Source organism: Corvus moneduloides, chromosome 14 (assembly GCF_009650955.1).
Source record: "Corvus moneduloides isolate bCorMon1 chromosome 14, bCorMon1.pri, whole genome shotgun sequence".
In the NCBI taxonomy this organism is placed as follows: Eukaryota; Metazoa; Chordata; class Aves; order Passeriformes; family Corvidae; genus Corvus; species Corvus moneduloides.
In genome coordinates this window covers 17,664,352-17,691,976 of record NC_045489.1, presented here as the reverse complement: position 1 = coordinate 17,691,976, position 27,625 = coordinate 17,664,352, and the positions used below count along the sequence as shown (strand labels likewise).

Here is a 27,625-nt window from a genome sequence, read left to right as displayed (position 1 = left end):
GTGTGTCTGGAAGGTGTCACTGGCTACACCTTGAACTGTTATCCCAGGCATTAACATCTTTTTGCTTGAAGCAAATAAGTGGGAGAACACCTCAAGGTGCTGTCTGAAAGAGATGAGGAGTCTGGGAGAAGAGGATAAAGGATTTTTATCCTCAAGAAAGTGTCTGAGAGAAAATCCATGATTAGTAGGTACTGGAACCTAGGCTGAAAGCAAACCCTGCTGGAAAAGGGATGTGGAAAGGAGGAACTTGTTGCTAAAGGGGTTTATTCTCTTTAATGTGGTGTTTAGACTTACGCTTTTTGACCTTTAAAGTCTGTGCATTGCCACTGGGCAAGGGAGAAATAATCTCCTTTGCAGGAAAAACAAATCATCTCCCAGACTAATCCGAATTTTCACTCCAGACAACGTTTGGATGACTTGACTTTAGTTTTGCCACAAAATATTCAATGTAATAAAGAAAATAAATGTGACTTTGCTGAAATCTGCCTGATACTCTTTTGTAAACAGCAAATTCCCTTCCTTATAATGGAGCGATGGAGAATTCCAGCTGCATCACTGCCAGCCCCCTGAGACACAGCAGAAGGTCAGACTGGACAAGATCATGGCCCCTGAGCCAAAATGATGCTCATTATCAGGCAAAGGAAATATTTTCCTCATCAACCAGAGCTGGACAGTCAGGAGTACTGACCTGGGAATAGTTTGTTCCACACTGGTCCAGTCCTGAATAGTTCAGTGCTGTGAAAAAGTGTGTGTGACTTTTTCCAACCTCCTTTTCTTACTGTTTTTATTCCCCATCTGAGAGAACTCATCCAAGAATTTGATAGACAAACATGTTTTGAGGAAGCAATAAAAAGATGTAGCTAAACAGTGGGTGGCCTTTGAGTCTGATGAACTGTGAGTGGCCTTACAGCCCTTGTCTGACCTTGGCCACGTTAGGGTGTGACTGGATGAGATGTCAGGGACTTGCTCTAAGGACTGGCTTTGTCCTTGCCCATCCTGTTTTACTGCATTTAATGCAATAAAAGACATTTCCCCTGCTTTGGTGCATGGCTGCATTCAGGTTTTCTTTAAAATGCTGTTACTACATTTACCTGTTTTTCATCACCACCTCAAAATCAGAGTAAATTCTCATAATAGCATTTTCCAAGAAAACTTCAGATTAGTGACCCCAAAATGGTGCCTTTAGGATGGAAAACTCTCACTCTTTCCAAGAAATTTAAATATATACATTTTTAACCAACTAAATTGGGACTTCCATTAATTTTTTTTCTCCCCACATTATGTCACAGTTGCTGTAGCTTTGGAACAGCTGAAAATCAAGTTTCATAGGGGTTGGAATTGCTCTGAATTAATTGGTTTACATGATCAGGATAGACACAGGCCTCTCTCCAGTGTCACAGCACCATGGCAGTGGCAGGGTAAAGTCTGTGCACTGCTTCCAGGGGAGTTTGGACATCTTGCTGAGAGAATTTGATGTTGCCTGAGGTGAATCCTGTCCTAAGAATGGCATCTCTGATTGCTGCTTATGAGGAAAAATCACACAAATTGTGGGAATAGGTACAAGGGGAAGAAGGCAGGAGGCAAAGTTTTCTGGTAAATTCAGTGAGAAACAAAGTGTTATTCTCAAACAAGGCAGCTTTTCTCCAGAAGAAAGAGAAGTGCTGCAGTTCTGTAGCATCACAAACTCAGGTAGTGCAGCAAGAGGTGGCTTGAGGTGGTTGGTTCCTGTATGAGGGTTCTGGGAGAACAGCAGATCTTTCATTGCAGTCTGGAGTGGATTTTGGGCTGCAGTGGCAGAGGACTGGCAGGGCTGCAGCAAACACTTTGTTAGGAGGTTCAGAAAAAGGTCAGCCCTAGGGCCCATCACTGAGCCCTTCCCAGCCCTGTCAGCTTTCTGGAGAGAGCAGCTGTAGTGCTCCAGGGGTCAGGTGAAACCTAGAGGCAGCCAAGATACACACCATGTTGCCCAATTGCAATTTTTTGGGGTTTTTCTTCCAAAACACTGGTTCAGATCCTCCCCAAATAAATGTGTCCCATAGGCAGGGCAAGGCTGGAACTCCTGGACTGAGTGTTAGTCACCACTAACCCAAACTGAAAATGGAAAAAAAACACTATAAAAATGTCTGTGATGCATTTGATTTTGTAACAGGATTTAGTGGAGAGGGAGGAGGGGGAAGAAGCATTTCTCAATCCCCAGAGAGCTGAGTTTTCTTTTACACAAGGCTGGAGTTCTTCCCCTTGCTTATGTGTAGCTCAGTTTCTGTTGGAGCAGCACTGGGTGTCATCTTGCTCTCAGGAGCTGATGCTGCTGGATGATGGGCATGAAGTTTCCAGAGGAATTGCACATCCCGAGCTCAGGGTGTACAGACACAAAGCTGGGGCTAAACCTGCCTTTTGTGGGTTTACATGGTGTAAGAGCACTGACAAAAGTCCTTCCTGATCTCAGCAAGGGCTTTTTCAGTCAGGTCACATCTGACCCCAGGTTTCTTTGGATGGAGATTTCTCTAAGAACTGTCCCCTGAGGGGTGACTTCTGTTTTTTCACTCTGCAGGCAGGCTCTTTTTCAGCCATAACAAGGTTGTAAAAGACTTTTTGCATGCACTGGAGTATCCAGCGCAGTTGGGCTTGGTTGTTTTGCTTCTTGGGGCTAACTGCAAATGCCTTGGCACACAGCCTGGTCTAGGGAGCGTTTCTGTGACCATGCCAGCACAGCTGGGCTTTATTATAGGATGGACAATCCCATTTACCTCTTCAGCTCCACAACCACGGGGTGCTGTCTTTGCTGCCTTCCTTTAGATGAGGTTGGCTCAGTGTCAGCTGCAGCCAAAGCTGAATTTTTGCATCCATGTTCAGAAAGAATTGCCTTTCCCCCTGCTTCCCCACACTGTCTCTACAGGAGCTGACTCAGGATGATATGAGGGTGGGAGAAGAGAAGAAAATGGGAACCATTCTCAGCTCTGACAGAATTCAAACTGCTTTTAAAAAATTTAAAGGAATGGTTACTGGGCTTAAGTAGATCAGTCCGATAGTGCCTGCCTCTGTCTTATGTGCAAGCAAAGGTGGGTTGGATTATTTGTCATGCTAGGGCTGAGTTCTTTAAAGGGTGCTGGAGAAAGTAAGCTTGGGTGCTTAGGCAGCAAGCAAGAGAAGGGATCAGGACTTCGAAGTGCCTGGATCACATCTCATGTCAGTGTCCTCTGATAGTATCTGGCTGGGTCCTCAACTATCCTAAATTGTCTCTGCTGGGAGCATTGTAGAGAAAAGTGATTTTTTTTAATTTCTGGTTTTTTACATGCTTGGAGCAACCAGAAACGCTTAAAGATCCTCACAAGGACTGCAGAATAATATATTGAAATAGCGCATTTCTAACTTGTGTTGGGGGAATTGTGGCTTAGATAGATAAAAGTATTCCTTAGAATTTGCTATATGGCACAAGTGGTGAAGACCACAAAGCTCAGAAGAGGGCAAAGAGCTGCAATGAGCTCTAGGTTGTGCCTCAGTGTTATTGTGTCTCATCTGAGCCACGCAGTGACAGTGACCACAGAAGCTTTTGTAATGACAAGAGAATTCATGACAAAAGAGACAGAATTGGTGGCATTTTTACGCTGTTCTTTAGCCCCAGAAGTCCAGGACTCTGAGGTGGTTTAATCAGAAAGGGTTTATCAAGCAGGATCCTGGAGAATTTGGTGACTGGTGGAAGGAGGGAGGTGCTGTTTCTGAGCTCTGCTGTTCCTTGCTTGCTTTGGGCCCCAGCAGTCAGCAAATGCTGATCTCATCCATAAATGTTGGCACTTGGCACATGCTGCTCTGTTTTGCCTCTGAGGACTTCGTGAGATGCGAGACACACTTCAATTAAAAAATGGCAGTTTAATGTCGTTATTTTTATCAAAACAAACCAAACAAGATATTTGTAATACACAGCAGTGCTTAATTTCTTTCTAAAATTAATTAAAGTTTTGGCTTCCACCAGTGACAGAAAAGTTTGGACACTTTTAACCCCGATGGCTCCGTTTATCCCTCGTTTATTATTCTAACAAAATAACATTTTGAAAGGAAAAACAAACTAGAAATTACTAATGCCAGAGATGCCAGGAAATGGGATATGAAACTGGAATCTAGCCCACGTGGATGTGGGATGTGTGCTACCACCATGAAGGCCAAGTAGCCAAGTGATGTCAACCCCTGCAAGTGGGTGGATTTACATCATCTGAAGTGCCAGCCTGGAGGTCCTGCTGCCATTCCATATCAGAGCATCCAGGGAGGCTGAATGGACCTGTCCATGATGCTGATGAGCATCTTGTACATGGCCAGTTTTCCTCCTGGGCACCGTTTTGTTATCCAGGTTTTTGTTAAGGGCTCTTAATAAGCTTTGAATTTTCCCTAAGTGCAGACACACGTGAGAATTCCTGACAGAAGATCAGTGTCACGTAATGATCAGTTGCTTGTTTCCCAAAAGGCATTTAAAATGTCAGCTGTTATTTAATGAGAGAAGTCTCATGCCAAAAATATAATTTTCTTAAGGAAAACGGCTGCAGCTCCATGAATTCCATGCTGTGAGCTGACTTCAGGTGCCATTGGCTAAACCAGCCCAGGAAAACCATCAGCTGAGCACTGAGGTGGTTCTTTGCTCTGGAAATGTGGTCACCTGGCACTGATTTGTCAGAGCCACATCAGAGAGATGCGTCTCTAGTCTGTAGCCAGGCTTGGGTTGCACCCCTGCTATTTTGGGATCATCATCTTTAATTACCAAAGGGCAGAGGGAATCCATAGGTACGGAGCACAGCTCCTTCCTCTGCTGCTGATGGCAAACAGGACAGACTGCAGGAAATCTGGGGTCTCCTGCCATTTTGAGGTGAGAGGGAGTTATTTATTCTGCATTTCTAATGCTTGGACATAGGATCATTTCCACAGGGTTGAAATTTTGGGTGATTAAACTGTGAAAGAGCAGAATTTCCTACCACTGCCTGCTTTGCCATCCTCTCAGCCAGTGAGGAAGGGCAGTGACTGACAGGAGAGTGTCAGGAGCAGTCACTGGGTTGAACCCAGCAGGTTCCACACCAGTTAGGGATGGTCCCATTACCTGTTTGCTGAAGTGTTTGTGGGAGGTTCCCTCTCCATTCAGCAGAACACCTCTGCCAAGGATTTCTTGGGAACAAACACATCACTGCTGCAAAATGCACCCGTGTGGCTTCCCCAGGGTCTGTGGAACTGGAGGTGCTCCCTTTAGTGCAAGGGGAAAGCCAGGGAGGAGCAAGGAGACATCCCAGGAAGATCCAGCCATGCTCTCTGGGAATCTGCACGTGAATAGAGATGGAGCCAGGAAAGGAGGAACAAAATGTTCTAACAGGAGCCCGATCCATGAGAATTATGAGACCCAGAGAATAAAAGGTGCTTCACAAAGAGGTATTCTCTTCCTCCTGTGGGGTTGGGGTCATTGCAGTAACTCAGGCTGTTGCTGAAGGAGGGTTTCCAGTGTGGCAGTGAAGAAAGGAGAGGCTCAGAGCTCAGGTGTCAGCAGCATCATTTCCTGCTGCTTTTCTTGACTGGAAGGATGGTGTGATCATTTCTGGGGTGGAGTCTCCAGTAATCTCTGGTTTGCTTTGCCAGGACCTCTGTGAAGACCCCCACCTATTTGTGAATGGAATGAGCTCCCACGACTTCCACCAGGGCAGGCTGGGGAACTGCTGGTTTGTGGCTGCGTGCTCCTGCCTGGCTCTGAGGAAAAGCCTCTGGCAGCAGGTGGGTGACTGATGTGTGTGGTGCAGGAAATAAAGCAAATAAAGCAGGCTAACCTTGGTTGTTTCCCTGCCTATCAGCCTGTGTTTTCCTTTCTAGGATTAATAAGGGGTGAGTTTTGGTGGATTCAAATCTTCCCTTTCTTTAACAGTTTATTTTTCATGTTATGAGACCTCCTCACTCCACACTGAGCACCCAAGAACAGACAGAACAAAGCCGGAGAGCGCAGCGGGTTCTTTTTATCTCTCTCTGCGGATCAGTATGAATTTCACTTTCCTGAAATACTCTTTGAAGTGGGGCTGTGTTTCACTGTGTACCAAACTCACTCTCTCTTTTCACTGCTTCATCTGTGTAGGGTCAGCTGCTCATGGAGCTGAATGCCAGCACGGCCCATGTTCCAGAGCAGTCTGCCCCGGGAATAAACTCCACACAGGGCACTTGCTGAACCTCCCCTTCCACGCTTTCTCAGGTGATTCCAGACTATAACGAGCAGGAATGGGACACTAAAAACCCAGGGAAATACGCTGGGATTTTCCGTTTCCGCTTCTGGCGCTTTGGAGAGTGGACAGAGGTGGTGGTTGATGATCTGCTGCCAACTCAGAACGGGGAGCTGATCTACTGCCGTTCCAACGTGAGAAACGAGCTCTGGAGTGCTCTGCTGGAGAAAGCTTATGCTAAGTATGAGCTGGTTCGTTGTCCTTGTAGTCCTCAGTGTTGTCCCTGTTCGTTTTGTCTTTCAGTTCTGTCAGACTTTCCATAGTTTTTAGTTTTGCTGCTGGTAGAGAACCTTAAAAAGACTGAAAACTCTTTTCTTTAGTCTCTGTTAAGGATGTAAACCATAAAGGAGTGCCACTCAGTCTACTTCAGCAGTATCCTTAAGGATCCTAGAGACCAGGAAAGATTTATCTGCAATCTGCTTGGGCTTTTTTTTGTTCTGTTTTGTTTTTCCCTTGGTGAGACACAAACATCTTCCCTACATTCAAGCCAAATTAGAGCACTCATCCCAGCCCCCTGTAAACTGAGAATGTTCTGTGTTGCCTCCAGGCTGGCTGGATCCTACCAAGCCCTGGATGGAGGCTGTGCTGCAGAAGCCCTGGTGGATTTCACTGGAGCAGTGGCAGAATCCATTAATTTGGCAGAGGGCAAATATGGTGAGGTTATTTCTGAGCAGATGAAGCTGTTTGAAGACTTGATGAAAGTGCATAAAAGAGGAGGGTTCATCAGCTGCTCCATTTCGGTGAGTACAGAGAGCTGGATTTCAAGGGTTTATGTCAATGAAAATATTCTGGAAGAAATACCATTATTGGTACATTGAGTATGTCCTTCCTTTGCATGTTTGGAAAAGCTTTGTGTGGAGAAATCTAGCAAGTGCTTCCAGCCCAGTACAGCTCCAGGAGCCACTAAATACAATCACAACTGCTTGTGCTGCCATTTCACTGTGTGTCTGAATTGCTGTTCTTTCTGAATGGTCACAGTTGTGAGTTGACCTGAGATAAATCCATCCTAATTTACAGAGCAGATGGCTGCATTCAATTGCTTTATTTCTTAGAGAAATCTCTTTAGAGAAAACAGTTCTGGCACTGAGCTGCTGAGACTTCTTGACTTTGATTGTGCCAGTGCAGTCAGGGTATCAGTGGAGCTGAGCTGCAAGGCTGAGCTCACCTGGTCATTTAGGTGATGCTGTTTGACAATAATTAACCTGTAGAACTTGCCTGTGAGGCAGGTAACTCAGTGCCCACATTAGCAGGCCATGGCCCTGAGGTTCCCATAGTCAGTAGACAGGGGCAAACCAGTGACAAACTGGGCTGAACTCCCCTTCTGTATAATGTCAGGCCCTGATGGGGTAGTGCTGAAATTCTCACCTTGTCCAAAGCTGTTCTCACGTGTGAAGGGCTGACAAACTGCCACGGCACCTGAATATTTCCTAAAAGATTGCTTTAAAATGATTTTTCAAATCATTTATCATGGACCATTAACCCAGCAGCCCACAGAAAAGGGATCATTTTCTGGGATTTGCAGGGTTGGCACTAAGTGCACTTCAGCATCTTCCTCCCATGGGCCCTGCTTCAGTTTAAGACCTTAGCTGAGGCTGATCTTAGTTAAATCACTTAAACGTTTTGCTTTCATTTCCCCATCTGTGAAACGAAGATGATTCATTCAGAAATTCTTGTGAGTATCAGGAGAGTTGTGGAGTTGTTAAGAACAACAGAAAATCAGCTGTGTTTGGAGGTTCCTGACAATGTTACCTGTTTAGCTGGCCCTGGCCATGCACTGTCCTGGCACCTTCTGGGACACAAACTTTAACCTAATCTGGGACTAACCTGGGACAGAGCAGGACTCCTGAACTGTCTCTTGCAGCAACATCAGGAAACAGCTCAGAAACAAAATCGTCAAGGTCTTTGAGTTTTGTTTTACCTTTCTTTTGTAAGGCCTGAATTTTTATTTGGAAGAATTCTGTCTGATTTGCTCAGACCAGGCTGGCAGAGCAGACTTCCTGGTGTGAATTGTTACTGCAGATGTTGTTTCTGGAATGATAGGTTGCTCCCAAATGCTAAGGCACTTCTGTTTCTTAACATGGATCTGGTGAGGGGATAGACTCAGTACAGGGAGCTGTATTTTAAAAAGCAATTAATTAGGCAGTTGTAATGCTTTCACTGATGCCTGGCATTATGTTTCTGCCTGCCAAATTAAACACAAATGCTTCTAAACATTGATTACAGAGAGGCCATTCTTAAGTTTGCCTGCATTTGTCATTTTTTGATGTATTATACACACAGTGGAGCTTGCTAGGTGTGGAATATTTAATACTCAAGTGGCTTCATTGCTGCCTTATGAACATGTCATCATTTTCCTTGGATTACAAAATGGCCCTGAGCATCACCATGTGGAAATGGGAACAGACAGGAGATGTTTAAATATCTCATTTGAATAGATAAATAAATAAATATTTTTGGAATGAGGTGGGAAAGGCCAGCAGTGAGAAAAGCCTGGGGGATAACAAAGGCAGCAGGAGAAGTTACAGACTCCCGTGCTGTCAAGGATTCCTTGTTTGCTTTTAGTTGTGAAGAATGCGAGTGAAGGTGTGACACTGGAGGGAGCCCAGAGCCAGTGGGAATGTCAGCCAGTCTGGGTGGAACACTTGAGCTGATTCTTTGGGAGCTGCTGTCAGCGAGAGGCACAGAGGGCTGGGTGAGACTCTCACAGTTGCCAGACCATCTGTCAGTTCCAATTTGACAGAAATTTCTCTTTTCCCCTCTCTCTTTTTTTTTTTTAATGTGATTTCTTACCTTTGGGGACTGGGCACTGTTATATCAGTGCAACATTTGCCTTAGGACAAGGACCTTGTCTGTTTAGACCAGTTAGATTTTGAAAGGGGTAAAAATATCTGAGGAAGTACTATGTGCATTTCATAACTCTGGTAAGTCCTCATTTATATTTAAATATTCGTATGTTTATACTACTATATTAATGCATAATGATAAATTATAAATAATATATTTGTATTTAAATATTTGCATTAGTAACACCAAGAGACCATACCTCTTGCTCTCTCCACCACAGCCAAGGCTTGATTGAGCATTAATTAGGTAATTAAAAGGATCTGCACTGAGTCAAATCTTCTTTCCTTGATGTCCAAGGGAATGAGTGTCTCCAGGCCCTATGGGTGATAGCCCAATATAGACAAGACAGACTCAAGGATGGCTTGGCTGGATTCAGTGAAGGTGTGGAGAATCTGGATCCAGGACCATCAAAACAACTCCAGCATCTTTGTATGATGCTGTTTTTCTGGGTTTAGATCAGGAGATTTGGATGCATTAAATGAAATTGTGCTCTTTTTCAGAGCTTGGCTACTTTTATGTATTCTTAGATCAGCATTTGATCAGGCCTACATCATCCAACAGGACAGTTTAGGATTAGTTTAGGGACCGTTTAGGGCCAGCCTGTCCACTGCTGCAAACTGGGATTCTTATGTGGAGTTTATGATGGGCAAACCCAGTTCCTAAAGCACCCTACAGATCTTCCCTTTGCCACATAAGAGAGCCCTGCCAGGACTGAGTGAGCTACAGGACAGGCTTCACAAATGGCTTGGAAGTTTTTTTGCTTTTGCCTGTGCTCTCCCATTTTTACCCACTGCCAGTAGTTCTTCCTGGGTGTCAAATTTATTCCAACACAAGAGCAACCATTGGACTCACCAGCTAAATTCCTGAGTGTCCAGGTGAGGACACCCCCAGAGAGCCTGGGCATCAGCATCCAGAAAAGCCATTTTTTAAAAAGGACAAGATTTTGAAAGGGCTGGTAAAGGTTGTCCATCAGCCCTGTCTCCAGCTCTGAGGCCAGGACGAGACAGGCTGGCTGCAGCAGGCAGGATTCCCCTGTGCTCTGGAATTGTCTGGCTCTATCCTGCCCAACCCCAGCCTAGTGAGCCCCTCGTTCTGATTCTGCTATTTTCAAATCACTCAGGAAGGAAAACAAGCTCTCCTTGTCCTTCCCCTTGAACTTGGAGCTGCCAGGTTCCTCAGAGATGTGAGTTCTTTTTGTTCAATTGTCATTCTTCGTGCCCAAGGAGTCCCCTGGCCGTCCCAGTGAAGCAGAGACAGAGATGGGGCTTATTGTGGGCCATGCCTACTCCGTGACTGCCATCAGGAAGCTGCGGCTGGGGGAGAGGCTCGTGTTCTCCTTCAAGGCAGAAAAGCTGTTCATGATCAGGCTGAGGAATCCCTGGGGGAAAAAAGAATGGCACGGTGCTTGGAGCGACAGGTAAGAGCTGCAAACCCAGTGGCAAAGGGGTGAAGCTGTGCTGGGGCCACTGGAATTTGTGGATAAACACTGGTGAGACCCCCCTGTACTCAGGGAGACTCAACCTCTGTGCCATCTCTGCCCATTTTCCTCTGAGAAAATGAGCACGTCCTGGAGGAGTTTATGGCTCCCTGGACCTTATTTACTGTTTACATCATTCTTCTGGCACACTGGGAGAAAAACAGCTCATGAGTCAAGAACATGAGGCTCGTTCTCAGCTTCACCAGACTGTGTCTGTGACTCAGTTTCTCATCTGTCATTTCCAGCTGCTGGGGATGGTAAAATTGGATTTTAGATAATTCAAGTGGCGGGTGAAAAATGCTGTAAAAGTGCCATATTTGTGATTTCTTTCTAATTTCTTTCTAATTCATTTTCTAATGAATTTTCATGTGGGCCATGGGTTTAGCAGGCACGTCCACAGCACCAGAAGTGATTGCAGGGGGGGAGGTATTCCATCATGGGTGATTTATACATGAAAACGTGTGACAGTTCAGCACTGGGCTCACCAGCCAGGATTTAGTATTTAACAATGCAGTGTTCTCAACAACAGCATTTTAATTTCTTCTAATCCATGCTTTAGCTAGCAAAAATCTGCTACTTTCAGAGAGATTGGTCTGGGTGAAGTGCAAAGAATGCACAAAAGAGCTACTGTGTCCTGTTGAAGCTGAGCCCTTGGGGTTCTCCACTAGACTCTGTCTGACACAGCTGCTACTCGTGCCAGCACTGAGGCCTCTGACAATGGCCCATGGCTTTTGGTCTAACAGAACTAAATCGACAATTTCCAAATAGTTAAAGAAAATGTCTGTTATGGTGGGCAGCCTCCCTTCCCTCCTGCCAGCCACCTTCAGCTTCAGCCTCCAAGTGCTTTTGGAGAGGCAGTGAGGAGTCGTGGCTCTGTCTGTCTGGTGTAACCCATCAGGGATGGGATCTGTGGTTGGGTTTCAGCAGGAGGCTGCTGGAATTTTGGGGGTGTGCTCCCCTGCAGCAGCAGGTGCCTGCAGGGGCTGTGGAGGCACTGAAGGGGCTGTGCACTGTAATGTTCCTCTGGAAACTGGACACTGTGCTCAGGCTCCAGCAGTTTGTTCTCAAAGGCTCCCTGGGGAAATCTCTGACCTCAGGCCTGTTTTATTTAGGTGATTAAAAGACAAAGAGAATACTCTGCTCTAAGTGAAGCGTTCGATCATCTCCCGAGGAGGAAAAGCAGGTTTCATTTGAGGGGCCTTCAGGGAACTGAGTCAATCTCCTGTGACCTTGGAAACCAGCTGTTTAAGTGTTTAAGAGTCCTAATGGAGGGTGTGACAAAGAAAATCAATAAGATTCTGCTCTAGTTGTGCCCATTTCCTATTCATCTCTTTCTTTGTTAGTAGCTTTCAAATCAATTAATGTTTTAAAACTCCTCCTGAAAGCCTCACATTTTCTTCATGAATATCACCTGCCCTTTCTGTACTCTGATATTCCTTTTAAAACCATGGGCCAGAAGAGATTTTTACTTCCATTTTTTTTCCAGGTGAGAGCTTTTAATTTAAGTTAGTAATCATCTTTGTTACTGTTTTTTTCTTTTTCTTTTTTTTTTTCTTCTTTTAGTTCTGAAGAGTGGAAGAAAGTCAGCGATTCTGAGTGCAAGAACTTGGGGCTCACTGTTAAGAATGATGGAGAGTTCTGGTGAGTGGGAATGATGTGAAGGCTTTGGAGACACTGGCTACCCTGAGTAACTGTCATTAATCTGCCATTTAACAGCTCCAAAAACAGATGGGGATAAAATTATCCCAAGGTCTGTTTCTTTCAAATTCCCAAGGGATGACAGGGAAGAATAATAAAAATGGATTTAAAACTAGTAGAACAAAATTAGTGGCTCTCAATATTGTCTATATTTAGGACAATCTCTCAGAAACCAGGAGAACACCTGCTGGTTTACATGACACAATGCCAAATATTGAACACACTGACAGCCCTGTTTATTGCCTGCTGTGCCTGTCTGTAGGTCAGCCACGGCTGAGGCATCTATAAATAGAGTTGCAGCCAGTGAATTTTGATATTTGTTGATGTTTTCCAGCATGGGAATGAGAAGTGTTCATTCTCTATACAATCTCTAGAGCTCTAGTAATTTTAACCTTGCTTAAAGCTTAGATCCTTAGCCCAGCAGCTTCTCCAGCAGACGATCAATATTGCATCAAGTGAGCTGGCACGGCTCAGTGTGAAAAGAATTCTGTTGGCTTTGTCAGGACTGGCAGCTGCAGGGTTTGGCTCTGGGCCATTAATAAGCCAGGCCATGATGGTAATTCAGAGACCCAAGCAGTTTTTCAGTTGCTCTGCAGTCCAGCCTGTTCCTTTAGCAGGCACAGATGAGATGGGGTTGAATAAAAGCTCTATCCAGAGTGCAGAGGTTTGAGTCGTGCTCAGGGGCAGATGTGACAGTAAGGACTCTAATAATGAGGAGTGGATCCTGCTTTAATTGCAGGTGATCTCTTTGGCCTTTATAAAATGTGTTATCAAATCCAGCCTGGGAGCTTCAACCTGTCCTTTAGGCTTAGGAGATGTAACAGAACAGATCCAGATGTGCCCAAACCCCCTGAGTGATACTGCTCTGAATTAAGCTCTAAGACTCTGTGATTGTGGCTTCACAAGTATTTCCACATGGAAAGCTTTCCAGTGAATCAGTTTGTCCCGTGGACAGCTGAGCAATGCCTCCTCATCAAATTACTGGAAGATTTTGTGTGTTGTTTTGGCTCTTTGCATGAGTATCACTGTTGATTTTTAAACAAACCATTACTTCCCTGGCCTTCCTTGGAGCAGGATGACGTTTGAGGACTGGTGTAAGAATTTCACAGATGTGGACATCTGCCGGACCGTGAACACCTCCTACTTCAGCCTCCACAAGACCTGGGAGAAGGAAATGATCTATGGGGCTTGGGCAAAGCATCCAGAGCCCCTGCTGAACCGCTCTGGAGGCTGCTTTGATAACAGAGAGACCTTCCTTCAGAACCCCCAGGTGTGTTTTGTGAGGTATTTGATAACAGATAGACCTTCCTTCAGAACCCCCAGTGGGAATCCCTGTGTTTTGTGAGGTATTGAAGTGTAGCCACTTTAGCTGGGGCTCCTGAAGTATCCACCCTGTTCAGGAGTTGGCAGTGAGTGCTAGACAAAAATCTCACTGCCCTGGGAGTGTGCTGGGTACTGCATGTTTCAGTGATTTTGGTGCAATTTCTCAGAAGGGTTTAGATATTTATTTAGGACTGATCATGTTTGGGGCTGGTGAGTCACACACACAATGGAATTACCGATGTCCTGCCTGGACTTACTTTCAGTTTCCCAGTCTTTGAAAGGCAACAAGTCTGATTTTCTAATGACAGAACTCACTTAACACCCTTAAACAGCCCGGGGATTTGATCCACTGTATTTAGTTAATATCCCTTGGAATGAATGTAAGATTCTGGAAGTACCTGGTCTCTTCCCCAGGCTCAGCCTCTCATCAGCATTATAGAATTTTCCTTCCTGGTCATTTCAAGCTATTCAGTTTAGCTGTTCATCCACTCCTACTCCCTTTCCCACCTTCCTGCCCTTCTCCTTGGGGTGTGTTTTCATCCCAGCACATGCAAATTCAGGCATAAAATTTCAGTTACTGTCCATGGGATCTGGCCACTTACTCTGTTAGTACTTTGAAAATTCCCCTTTCTGTCCAGATTATCTAGAGATGGTTTTGGATCTGCTTCTCTGCACTTACGGGAGGTTTCTGCCTGCACCCTCTGTTTTCAGAGCAGGGTGCTGGAGCAGTGCAGCCTCTGCTGCTCAGATCACATCTCAGATTCCCAGCTCACCCTGCAGTTCTTCACTGCTCTGCCTTCTGTCAGTGCCTCATTTCCAGAGGGTGATTTAATTCAGGTATTGCCCTGTAAGAGTCTGGATGTTTTCCAACTGCTTGTCTGGTCTCATTTGTAAGTGTTTTAGCTGTCACAGAGAACAAAATACTCAGTTCCAGCTGAGTGCAGTGCTTGATGCAATGGAAGGCCTCTGTATCCCAGTGTTATCTCTGGGCCAGTTGATTAAAAGGCTCTTAGCAGCAGTGCTGGAACGCATTTATGTTATCTTAGAGCCATTACAGATTACTCTGGCACACACCACCATAATCTAGAGATAATCTCTCTGTTGTCCCAGCACTGAGGCCTCCTTCGAGGTTTATCTGTGCAGAGAGGGATTGTGACACTTCCAGTCCCTTTTGATAAGGCAATTTAAGCCAAGTCTATGTGTGTTCTACAGTCACCTGCTGACTTCTAGATCATTACCCATTAAGACAGCTGAAGTGTCATCAGAAGAAGGTCACAGCTGCAGAGCTGTCATCAGACCAGGAGAGCTTTCCTGGTTCCACTTGTTCTCCTCCCACCCCTCCATGGCCTTGGAACACGCTGAGGGGGTCACCCTGCATATGGTTCAACAGGGACAAGAATTAAAATGTGCCTTAGAGGGTGTTGCTGCACATTCATATCTCACTTTTTAGGTTCTCTCTGCAGAGGCTCCTTACAACCCCATGGACTCTCCAGGGCCCTGTGCTTTCTCTGCTGCAATAGGTGACACAGAACTCAAATAAGAGCTTGGGACGGGGCCTTGTTCAGCAAAGCTCTAAGGCAGAGGGATGTGGATGGGTCTGTAACCAAGGCAAGCTCAGTATCTACCTCAGAGCAAAGCTCAATAATTTGCTTTTTAGCAGCAATCGAAGGAGTAGGGAGGAGGGAACTGAACCAATGATGATATTCCTCTCCGTGCTGCAGGGAATTCCAGCTTAAATCTGAACATGTGGTGCACGTGGTACCCATCTGTGCACTGCTGCAGGTTTATGTTTCTATTTATTTTCTTCACATTTAAATGTCTTTGAGGATGGAAGAGTACAGCATCTGTCTAAACTTGGGGTAAATAATGTCCTCTTCCCCCCACTGACAACTCAGGTTTGCCCTCTGCATGCACAAAGCAAAATTTAAAGGAGTCTCTAATAATGAACAAATTAATTTAATTCCTTGTCATATAAAGAAACACCTGTCTGACCTTCTTTCATTCATACTTACTTATGAACTGGTCTGGTAGTGATTTTTAGTAATATCTGATTTAGTAAGATGGGAACTGCTGCTTAAACTTGAGATAAATTCCTTTGATTTGTCTTAAACCCAAGTTGACTCAAGTTTCCTGTGAACAGTTTGGATAAAATATTTGCATGTTAAAGGTGCAGGAGTCTTTCTTAGCTGTTTTTTACTGGGTATTCAGGAAAACTGAGAAGTCCAAAATTAGCATTCCTGTCATTCTTACATTAAATAGGAACGGTAGATGCAGAACAAAGTGCCTTTTAAACTATGATTTGAAAGATTCCTTCATTTGCAGGCCCTATATAAAGATGTTTGAAATTTACAGGCACTGTTGAGGTAAAAGAAGAATCAAAAATTATCTAAGACCCCGTGTGGAGTCTGTTAGTTTATTTTTTAAATCTCACTCCTGATTTATAGCTAGATAAATTTAATCTTTTGTCTTTTGCTTTCAAATGAGGTATTCTCTGCTGACTCCAGTTATTTCATAGCTTCATCCCAGGCTGTCCTTTATGTGAATCAGATTCACTGAATGGTTTTGGTTGGGAGGGACCTTAAAGCTCATCCCATTCCACCCCCTGCCATGGGCAGGGACACCTTCCAATATCCCAGGGTGCTCCAAGCTCCATCCAACCTGGCTTTGGACACTTCCAGGGATCCAGGGGCAGCCAGAGCTTCTCTGGGCACCCTGTGCCAGGGCCTCCCCACCCTCACAGGGAAGAATTTCTTCCTAATACCTACTCTAAACCCACCTTCCTTCAGCTTAAGGCCATTCCCCCATGTCCTATCACTAGGATTACCATTTTCATCAGTACCTTTTATTTGCCTGATACTTTTGGTTTTAAGATCCTTATTATTAGCATTAATTTTCCACCTGTGAATTGCTGGCAATATCTGTTACGTGGAGAACTCTCCTTCCTCCCCCAGATGTATTTCCATTTGCCCCCTTTGTATGCACATATTTCCCTGGTGATGGCTTTACCCTCAGTCTCCTGAGGCAATTCCAACAGCTCTTCTCTCTCCTCTCTCCTCCCAGTACATCTTTGATGTTAAGAAGGCCGAGGACAAAGTGTTGGTCTCCTTACAGCAGGAGGATCGCCGCAAGTACAAGAAAGAAGGGAAAGGAGACAACATCACAATTGGCTTTGAAATACTCAAGGTAGGCAGCCAAACTCCTGGTGCAGAGTTTGTTCAGTTTGTTTAACACTGCTTTATCCTGACAGTGAGATCTCTGGCAGACAGAGCCAGGATTATCCTGGGGTCTGGCTCTGCCTGTGGGCACTGCACAGAGCTGGCATTGCACAGGCCATGGGAACTAAACTGAATTTAGTTCAATTCAAACTCTATTTGATTAAATTTCATTTATTTGAAATAAGTCGGTTTTGCCCCTTGCAAAAGAATTTTAAGTGCTTCTCCTACCCCCAAGCTTTCTAGAGAAAGGCAAAATAATATTGATGCCTAAAACGTGGAAGGTTTTTTCTCCTCACTGGAGGCTTCTGCCTCCATTTCATCAGCAAATACAGCCAGGTGAATGAGGTTGAAAAGTCTGCAGTTTTTCTGTTGCCACTTAGAAAAAAAGAGTGTTTTCAAAAGCTGGAGTAGTGAGCAGGAAATGAATATATGGGAAAAGGAACCACAGGGCTCCCAAAAGGTAATTTAATTGCACTCTCAGGGCCAATTGAGTAAAATGAAAACACCCAGACTCAGAGAAGGAGGGAAGGGAAGAAACAGCAATTTTTCTGCTCTTTCACTGAGGATTGGGGTAATCCTGTCATCTGTTGCTACAGCTCCTGGGACTACATTAAATCTGTGTCCCTACCCTGTTGGTTAGACATGCTGACATCTGCATCACACCTACTCATTTGCCAATCACCTGTTAACCACATATATTGGAAAGTGTCATTGCAGAAAGCAGAATATTTACCTTGTCTTGTTCATGCCTGCAATTTGGAAAGGCTTGAAAGAGAAAATCACACCTTCATAAAAGTTTCAGGGCTCTATTTTTATTTCTGATCAATAATTTTTCTATTTTAGACACATTCTAACACACCAGGCTCATTAGCATGACTAAAGGCCTTTGGAAGAGAAGTGCCAGAAAAGAATGAAGGGCTGCCTTTGCCCCAAGAGCTGCTCGAGAGAAGGGTTTAGGTTTTAACTGTGCTCTGGCAAATACCAGTCCCCTGGAGAGCATGTTAAGAGTTAAGCACAACTTGAAGGCTTAGAACAAAACATGAATGGTTATTCTGTGGCTTTTGCATTCAGGAAAGAGCAAGGAAAATACAGCTGTGTGCATCTGGATTGGGAGCCTGCTGTGAAAGGCTGGAGTGCTCTCTCCACGCTAGAGAAAGGAGGCAGAGGGATCTCAGCCTTGTCTGAGCAGGTGCAGTCCTCAGGGTGTGTGTCCATCTCTGGAAGTGTTCCAAGCTCTGCAGTAGCATCCCACCTCTTTTAGTGGGTTCCTGTCTTTGCCAGCCCCAAACTTTCACCTGCCACGGCTTAAACGGATGAGAAAACACTTGCCGAATGATTTGTCTTTACTGCACGTTGTGTTTTATGGCCATGAAAAGCTGTGCGGTGCTCAGGGAGAATCCTGCCTGTTAGCCCTGCTATCCCTGCTGGCATTAGTCCCTCTCCTGCTGCAGGTGGAGGATAACAGAAAGTACAGGCTGCACAAGCTCACGGTGCAGGAGAGAGTGGCCACGTCTCCCTACTCCAACACACGCAGCGTGTTCCTGAGGAGGACCCTCCAGCAAGGCCGCTACGTGCTCATCCCAACCACCTACATCCCAGGGGTCCCTACAAGGTTTATCCTGAGGCTCTACACAGATGTGCCCTCAAAACTCAGGTGGGTGGCACTCACAGCCCACAGGCTGCAGCTCCGTGGAAGGGGTTGCCTGGTTGTCCTCCAACACCTCCGACTCGCTGGCTCATGTGGCTCCAGAAATGGCCCTGGAGACATCAGGGGCACCTCTGAGAATCTCCAGGTTTGTGCATGGTCAGGTGACACTTTACTATGTCGTAAATCGAGTCTCTCCTGATGGGAGAGAATTTGCTGAAAGTCCTTGCAAGGAGTTTAAAAGATAAAGTGAGGCGTCTTCTGTAGTTTCAATGCTTCCAGATCGTTGTTTATTAAGTTTTATCAGAGGAACTGAGCCACTAGCGTGACCCAGGTACAGCATGGAAGGAGGAAAAGTAGGAGTGAGAGCCAATTATCAAGATTTACACAGCCTTTTAAAGATATTTTAACCAATAGTTGCTAAAAATGTACATTATTTTCAGTTTCTTACCAATTATTCAGTAACACGACTAGGAACTGCAGAATTCTCTATCCAATCATTCCAAACTACTTCTACTGCAGAACATGGAGTAGTAGAAGAAGGAGAAGAAGGTCTAGAGAACAACAACAATCCTCCATTTTGATATTTTTAACTCTTATCTATTTACTACAAAGAGAAGCCCAAAACCTCTGAATTTTTCACCCTGTGACAATCTTACATAGTAGTCTATCACCTAATTCACACCACTGTATTTCCTAGTTCTTGTCTGACTGTTGGTAATTTTTTCCAAGGTTTGAAGCTAAAACAATGTTGTTCAGGGGGGTAAGAACCCTTAAAAACAGGCAGAGAAATGTTCTTGGCACTCTGGGTTCCTACAATCAGGAGATGTTTAGTTAGGGACCTCATGGACAATTAATTTAGGGTCTTTTGGCTTTTTTGTTTGGCTCTTGTAGTGGCCTCCAGTTCCAGGTCAGGACACCGAGCACTGGTGCTTGTGGTTACAGCTGATACTTGTTGTTTCTGTGACCATCTCCTCTGAAACCAGTGGCTGCTGCAAAAGTAGAACCAGTGCTTCATGAATCAGACCCACTGAATTTATTTCTTGATTTGATAGTATTTTCCCTTATTTAAAACTGGGTTTTTTTCACCACTTTTGCTCCCACGCCAAAGATAACACAAATCTGTTTTACTTTGCTTTGCTCTATTTTTATTTCTTAAATCTGTCATTTTTGCACCACAGAATTCAAAAATGGCAGATGAGGAAAAACTACAAATCTCATGTCCTAAAACCACCAGATTTCCACAACCATTGATTGTTTGCTTGACATTCTTTGCTTTGGTTGCCTTTTCCATGATTTTTCAGGGAGCTGAAGGCAGATAGGCCTAAAATGACGTGTTGGAGTCTTCTTTGTGGCTACCCACGCAGAGTCACCCAAATCAAAGTCCACTCTGCAGAGGGTTTGCAGAAGCAAGACAGATCAGGAGGTAAGTGGAAAAAGAGTCTGGAAGAGTGGAATTGGCTTTTCAGTCCTCTGAAGACGATTTGGGTTGATAAGTAAGCAGTCAGAAATTATCCAAGCAGAGGATTTATGAGTGGAGAGATCAGATGAATATGGGGATGCAAGCAGCAAGTTCTGGGCAGGTGCATAACTGGGCAGGAGTAGCCAGACCCTCCTGAAGAGCTAATTGTGGAGATTAGTAAGGTTCTTCTGTCAGGATTACGTGTTTTCTAAATGCTTCATTCTGGAGCTTCTGAGGACTGAGACTGGCAAACTGCCCTGAAAACATCAGGATGTCTCTAGACCCTGACACTGGGGCTATGCAGGTGCAGAAAGTAAGGGCAGCCGGAACAGAGATACCTTTTTTGTATCACTGGAGCTCAGGGATTTGAGACTGGAGTGCACTGATCTTCACAAAACCCCATCGCTGTCATCTCAGAGTTGTGCTCAGTACAAATTTCTGAGTAACTGCATAAACAAAACTGAAGGAGAATGAGGATTGCATAGCTCAGTGCTGCTTGTCATCAGAGCCCTGCTCCTGGCCAGAGGAAGTTTATTTAATCTTTATTTTAAATGTTTATTGGAGAACTCCCCGTGGTGCTGTCTTTGATCCATTGCCCTGTCTGGACAAAATAATGGATGGTTTGCTGTTGTCAGGAATAACGGCCCAGACTCAGTCCTGGATGCTCCTTGTGGAAGTACCTCTCTCCAAGTTAGTGTGTTCTGAAGTGGATCCAGCTGTCTGGGAGTCAAGCACGGGGGCAGGTCTGCAGGATGATGAGGAAGCTCTTTGTGCTTGAGGATTTTTCATCTCTCATTCCCAAGCCTTTAAATGTTTCAAAAATTGCTCTCACTACTGTCTGTCAGGCCTTTTTTCCGAGTTTCTCTTTGAGAACACATCAGCTTTTGCACCTTTAAATCTTCCTGCTGACATTCCATGTTGGATTTGCATACTTAATTGTCTTTCACCACTTATATTCTAAGCTGAGTGTTGAGGCCCGTGGTGTGTGACAGCCCTGGAAGCAGAGAATCTTTAGTGGAAGCTGCCTTGGGAGCAGCCTGAGAAGCAGAAGGAAGGAGAAGCAGAGATTCACCTGTAAGAGGCAAAACAACTTGCTGTGATTGCCAGGGCAGTGCTTTTGTCTCAGCACTGTGTCTGCTGTTTGTCCCATGCCCTTTTCCAGCGGCTGAGGGTGTCAGAGCTCTCTGGGTGCTGGTAAGAGCAGTAGAGAGGAGAGGGAATGCATCTGGGAACATTCCCTCAAGAATGTTTTCCATTTCCTTTTGCTTTGGTACAGTGCTGAAGGATGTGGGTGTTAGATCCTCAGTGCAGTTCTCAAAAACCCAAAAAGTAAGCCTTAGACTACTGATCACAGATTTCTTTAAGCCTTAGAAATGTCATTACTGTTCAGGTGTTTCTGGCTTTTACAGATGCACACATTTCCTATGCACTGTTCTTTTTTACAACTTCCCAAAGCAGCAGCATGGCCAGGACTGAGGCAAGAGAGCTCTTGTGGGGTTCAGGGCAGAGCTGGAGCCATTTATGTGCCCCAGAGCTGAACCCAGCCCTCCTTCCACTGCCAGAGCCCTTTCCTGAGTAGCAGCTCCAGTTTCATCTCATGGCCAATACCAGGACATTGCTTTTCCACTCTAGCAGACCTTTCTGTTTTTCATTTGTCCTGTAAATAAACCAGGCACGGAACTGGGCCATGCATAGCTGAGAACATCTGATCCCCCCTGTGCTCTCCCATTTCTTCCTTTTGTTCTGGAATTGGAGCCAGTTTTCCTAAAACAACTGACCCATCCAGCACTGCCATCATGGGGTCGTGCCGTGCAGGAACATTTTGTGTCCGTCTTCTACCTCCCTCTGTTTCTCGAGGTCTTGCTGAGAATTTGAATGTTTCCTTCAAATATTCTCTTTCCTGCCACTTGGGAGTCCCCTCGTTAACTGCTCCCTCATCCCTCCAGCAGATGTGCCTGTCACCTCTTTAAGCTCTGTGTCCTTTCCCCACCCCTCTTTATGCTCGCTATCTCTTAATTACTGTTAATGATCGGGTGTTGCTCTGCTCTTTGCCCTCGGACAAAGCTGTTAACACCATTGGGGTGCCAGGCAAGACCCCGTTTTAATCAGATCCATTTTCCAAATCGCTTTGCAAAGAGGGCAGCTTTTCCACCCCTGATCAGGCAGTGCGGTGCCACCCCATGCCCCAGAGCTGAATTCGCACGTTCAGTGACACGGAAGGCAATTGCCCATCAGCAAAGCCAACATCCTGCTACCTGCCATGGAACTGTGAGGGGTTCTCAGGGAAACGGCCCTCAGCAGCTCTGGCCAGGTGTAACCACGGAGCAGCAGATGGAAAAATCTCTGTCTGCCTTGTACGTGGTTGCGTCTGGTTTGGATGCAGCTGTTTTGTGGTTTGTTCATGTGAGATGTTGATACCTGATCTTGTAAATGAGGGATGTGTTGGAGAGAAATCATCTGGGTAGGGATTGTTAAAAAGCTGAAGTTGCCTAAAGTTGTGCTGCCTTCTGGCTGTGGTGGCATTATTGAGTAGATGGTTAAAAAATGTGTGTTAGAAACTATCACGAGCCTGACTTAGACTTATAGATGCTCAAGGTTTATTTAAAATCTGTATCTGAGAGGTAACAAGGTGTGGAAAAAAACCTGATATTCTGTCATTAACAACAGAAATGGACAGAGATAGTTGTGTTGAAATATAAAACTTTTTAAACTTTGTTTAATTAAAAGTTAATTAGAAAGTGGAATGGCCCATTCTATTTGAATTTAAAGACAGGTGTTTCCAAATCGGTTCTTGCTCCTTATTGGAAAGGAAAGAAAATATCAACTTTAATAAGGGATAAACATGTTCAGTGTAAAACCAACAAAGAATTCCTAAAATGTTGAACAGTTGCAAGGGGTCATGTATGAGGTTTAGATGGGATATTAGGGAGAAATTGTTCCCTGTGAGGCCCTGGCACAGAGAAGCTGTGGCTGCCCCTGGATCCCTGCAAGTGTCCGAGGCCAGGTTGGACAGGGCTTGGAGCAACCTGGGACAGTGGAAGGTGTCCCTGCCCACGGCAGGGAGTGGAACTGGATGGTCTTTAAGGTCCCTCCCAACCCAAATCATGCCATGATTCTGTGTTTTCACCTGGACAGGGAGCAGTGGCTGTGACTTGCTCTGGTGCCCTGTCCTGTGCTCAGTGGCAGCGCTGCTGCCAGGCACAGGAGGGGATTGTCTCAGCTGCCATCCTGTGTCCCCAGAGCTGTGCTGCTGATTGTGTTCCAGGAGCAGATCCCTATGTGCTCATCAAGTGTGACAACCAAAGCAGGCGCTCCCCGGTGCAGCACAACACCACCAACCCCGTCTTCAACACCCAGGTGATCTTCTACAGGAAGGACATCGACAGTCCTGTCACCATCCAGGTGAGACAGCCACGCAGGGCAGCTGCTGAGGGCAGGGAGGGCAGCACAGCAGCATCGCTGGGCTTCACTGGGCCAGCTTTTCCTTCGTGTGACTGATACACAGGAGAGTGAGAAGCTCTGCTCCCTCTTGCTGGGCTCTGCCTGGAGCTGTGCTGCTGCTTCTCCTCCATAAACACCGGCTGATGGCACTATAGAGATCAGAAGGCATGTTTCATTCCAAGGCATGTTTCATTCCAAGGCATGTTTCATTCCAAGGCTTTGAAAGAATTTGCAGAATTCCCTTTTGCCCCATGTGGTACCTGATGAAACAGAGAAAAGCCAAGTGTTGTCCAGAGTCAGTGTTTGGAACAAAACCAAAGCTAATGCTATTATTAAGACGTTTTCTACCCTGAATTCTAGTCCTATGAGAACTAGACCTCCCTGTTTACCTCAGCACTCAGCTGGAGAAATGGAGCTTGGTGTTGAGATGATGCAGCCCAGGAAAACTTTGTCTTCAGGCTAGGCTGTGGGCCAGGCTCTATCACAGGCAGAGGTGGAGCACTGAGGAGGTGCAGAGGTGAGCACAGGCAGGCAGAGCAGCACAGAGGAGCTATCGTAGGTAGGTTTTACTGCTGATGAGCTAAAAAAGGTCATTTTTATTCCTCTCCTAGGCAGGCTTTGACCTAGAAAGCAAAAAAGCTGCATTTCGCTCCTTATTTGCATAGTCTATGTAAATGAGCATGCAAATCCAGACTCTCCCTCACGCTCTCTAGACAATTAGCTAAATTCAGATGCACGCTCCCTCCTCGCTGCTTTTCCAAGGGGTTCACGGGGGTGACCCTTCTCGAGCACAGCCCTTTCCGGCCGAGTGTGACAGCAGCGCTGCCTCAGCCGGCTTTCTTTGTGTCCCCTCGTCCCCAGGTCTGGAACAGCAACCTCCTGAGTGACCAGTTCCTGGGGCAGGCGGTGCTGGCAGCCTCCCCCGGTGAGCCCCGCGAGCAGCAGACGCTGCGGCTGCGGGGCAGAGGCGGCCGGGAAGCAGCCGAGGTGCCGGGTCACATCACCGTCAAGGTTCTCTCCAGCGATGACCTCGCCGAGTTCTGAGCGCCGCAGCCCCGCAGAGCCAGACGGAGCTGTCACCTCGCAGCAGCCGCGCCGGGGACTCGGGAGCACAGGGTGCACATCAGCATAATCGCTTTAAAGGGGGGGGAACAAAAAGCCCTCCAGCTCTCCACATGATCATTGGTAATGGGGAGAGAGGCTTTGGGAGAGGGGGAAATGCAGATTTATACGTATCTATGCTCGTAATACAGCACATGCAGTAGCAGAGGGGCCAAATGGAATGCTGGCGGATAAGTTCATTAGGATGTGAGCATCTTCCCAGCAGCATCGCTGAGGGTGCAGGCAGGAATGGCTGCAGCTCTCTCTGTCAGGCACCCACCAGCAGCTCGGGGGAGTGGCAAGCACGAGGTGGATTGCTATCATTCTGTCCTTGTTCACTGCCAGGCTGGCTTTGGGAGGGGGGTATTTTTCCCTCTAGAGGGATATAAATGTCTTGATGAAATTTCACTTCCTTGGTGAAAATGTCACTACTCAAGGAGTTCAGTCATAGCTCGTGGCCTGATGACCAGTCTTGCCAGGACAACATGAAAATAAGGGGGCAGATCTTGCAGTGCCTGTTTGAACACCCAGCAAGTAAGAGCTTTGTCCACCTGAAGGCTCTCAGATTGACTTTCTGATTCTTCTCTTCTCCACCTCAAGCTGGTGACTCACAGTTTGGTATTCCTGTATCCCTGTCCAAAGGCAGGAAGGGCACCTCACAGTTCAGCTGTTTGCCCAGAGCACAGATGCAATAATGGGAGCCTCCTTGCTTTGTTTCATCTACTTAACGCTAAAAATGGAGTAACGACCCTCTTGTTTTGGTAGATGTAGCACCAGCCTGAAAGAGGAGAAAATGAGCTCATGAGGAGGGTGGGTTTATAAAAGCAAGGTGCTGTGCCCTGGCAGGTGTCAGGTCTCACACTCAAAACTTTGCAGTCATTTATTGCTGGCACGTCTGATGTTCGCAGAAGTTTCACTTGGGTACCGAGGAGAATAGGTGATATTTCACATTTCCATCACAACAGGGGTCTAGGTAGCAACTCTTGCCTTCCCCTGCAGCCCATGGCCCTGCAGCCCATGGCAGGGTTCCCTCAGCAGCTGTTTGGGTGGCCATGCTGGGCAGTTGTTGCAGTGCAGGTGGCAGTGGCCACTGCAGCAGAGCAGAGGACTGGCAGCCAGGCCACCAGAACACAGAGGTCTGACTCTCACCCCGTGGTTACGATGAGTTCCCATGTTCCTAGTGGTTCTTAGTTTACGTGTTTTAAGTTTATTGATGCAGGAGTTCTCCACCCAGCTTTATGTATAAGTTCATGTTTATGTATTTCCCCTAGTTGCTTATGTATTAGTTCTGGAAAATTCTCCCTTCTTCAACGCCCCATTGGTCTACTCATATAATTCCCTCTCTTAAGTTATCCCTATTGGATATTGTGCTGCCTCGGGCAGCCCCAAAGATGTCAGGCAGTGACCCTGACAGTGCACGAGGCTCTCTGTGCTGGACACTCAGAAATGGGTTTTCTGCAGATTCTGGTTGGTAAAGTGAAGCTGAAGGACTCTTCTGCCATTTTTATAGCCAGGAAATTTGGATTTCTGTGTGCTTCGTAGCCACTTCAGCCACACTGTGCGATTTTTGTAATTTATGAAATGGCTCTCGACAAGAGTTAATGTTTTCACAAAAGGTTTTGAAGTCTCCTCAGGGCTCCAAAAGGATCCGTGCTGTAGTAGGAAAATGCTTTCTCTGGCATGCCAGAGATGGACTGTGGGGCTGTGAATGATGCTGCAGTGCCATCAGCTTAGCTGCATGTACCAAGGACCTCAATCCAGCTCTTTCCAGACAGTTTGGGCTCGGGCCACTTGGCACAGCAGAGCACTTGTCAGAGGTGTGAACTACAAGCCCCACAGGCAAGTGACATTCTCTGTAAACTCATGGCTTCGGGGCTGCTTACTCTCAGAACTGTTTGTAAACTGAGATTTATCCTTTTAAAACGCGTGAACTGTCTTATACAGACCCAGAGCTTGGACGAGAGGGAACTGCAAATGTCAGGGCTGCCCTAGTCGTGCACTGAGACCTCTTTGCTTTGCTGTTCCTCACACACTGTTCCAGGCTGTGGGAGCTGCTTCCTGCAGTGTTCCCTATGGGATGGGTGCCATTCCCAGGGCTTGGCTTGGCCAGCTGGTTGGCCTGGGTCAGTGTTGGCCCTGAAAAAGGTTCCCCTCTGAGATGGCACTGGAGGTTTGTGCCTCCCTGCCCCACGATTTGGCTGAGAAAGCTCCTGAGCCTGCTGAGGGCACAAAGCCACCTCAGCTCCAAGGTGGAGGGGAGTCCCTCGGCTCTTTCCTTGGAGCTCCACAGCTCTGGCCCCCAATCCCAGCACTACCACCCCGTTCCAGCCTCTATAACGGGCTGTCCCCAGCATCAGTAGGACACAGGGAGCATCACCAGCAGTTCTTGGGCACCTACAGCCTGGCAAAGGGGGAAGTCAGGGTAGGGAGCATAGACATGGTGATTTTTAGGCCTTGATAATGATGCCAGCTCCAGACATTCCCACAGTTTGTCCCGGTGGCATGGGGACAGGCAGCCCTGGAACACCACTGCTGGGCACTGCTGCCCTGAGGGACTGGCAGTGCTGGGAGCTGCGGGAGGCTCAGCCGTGCTGGTGCCAAGCAGGATGTCTGGACCTCTGCATTTATTATTTTTGGGGAGTATTTGGTTTTGCCATCAGGAGGAGCTGATCCAGCCTGGGAACACAACTGGCTCTGCTGGTTTCCAGAGGCTTCTGTCTTCCCAGGTGAACCCCAGGTGAAGCAAGGCAAGGGCAGGTTGACAGGGGCTTGTGCTGCTGCCTGCTTCTAACGTTGTTAGTTAAAATTGTAATTTTTTAACAATATCAACATGTGGGAAGATATGTTTGGGCTGGTTTTTTGGGATGGTGGGAGGGCTGCATTTATGTACACACTCAAGCCACCGTCAACCCCTCAAAAATGAAAACAGGTGGAAGTGGGTGTAAAATGTTTCATTGCAACCTTTTGTAACTTTTCAATACGAAGTGACCTAAATAAAATTTTACCAAAAATTTACAATTTTAGCGATTTCTGCGCCGGCAGCGGCCGCGAGAGGGCGCTCGGTGTCCACCAACACAGGTGTGACCACGGCCAGGTACCGACACCTGAACGCGGCCGGGTGCAACACACCCGGATAAAAACGGGGTTTCATTTACAGAGGATACCACATATCTATATTATGTATGT

The 27,625-nt window shown here is 46.2% G+C and overlaps 1 protein-coding gene across 4 annotated transcripts in view; it reads left to right on the top strand.

Annotated features, from left to right (window-relative positions):
* Positions 1–27,457, top strand: part of CAPN6 (calpain 6) — a 50,600-nt gene extending 23,143 nt beyond the window's left edge. For all 4 annotated transcript variants that reach the window (XM_032124307.1, XM_032124306.1, XM_032124308.1 and 1 more), the window contains exons 4-14: positions 5,608–5,739; positions 6,206–6,414; positions 6,781–6,973; positions 10,301–10,494; positions 12,118–12,195; positions 13,327–13,522; positions 16,636–16,758; positions 18,242–18,444; positions 19,740–19,861; positions 23,163–23,299; positions 24,200–27,457. In XM_032124307.1, coding sequence (XP_031980198.1) covers positions 5,608–5,739; positions 6,206–6,414; positions 6,781–6,973; positions 10,301–10,494; positions 12,118–12,195; positions 13,327–13,522; positions 16,636–16,758; positions 18,242–18,444; positions 19,740–19,861; positions 23,163–23,299; positions 24,200–24,382 — 1,770 coding nt within the window. In that variant the 3' untranslated portion in view covers positions 24,383–27,457. The remainder of the gene's footprint in view (positions 1–5,607; positions 5,740–6,205; positions 6,415–6,780; positions 6,974–10,300; positions 10,495–12,117; positions 12,196–13,326; positions 13,523–16,635; positions 16,759–18,241; positions 18,445–19,739; positions 19,862–23,162; positions 23,300–24,199) is intronic.
* Positions 27,458–27,625: the final 168 nt, after the last annotated feature.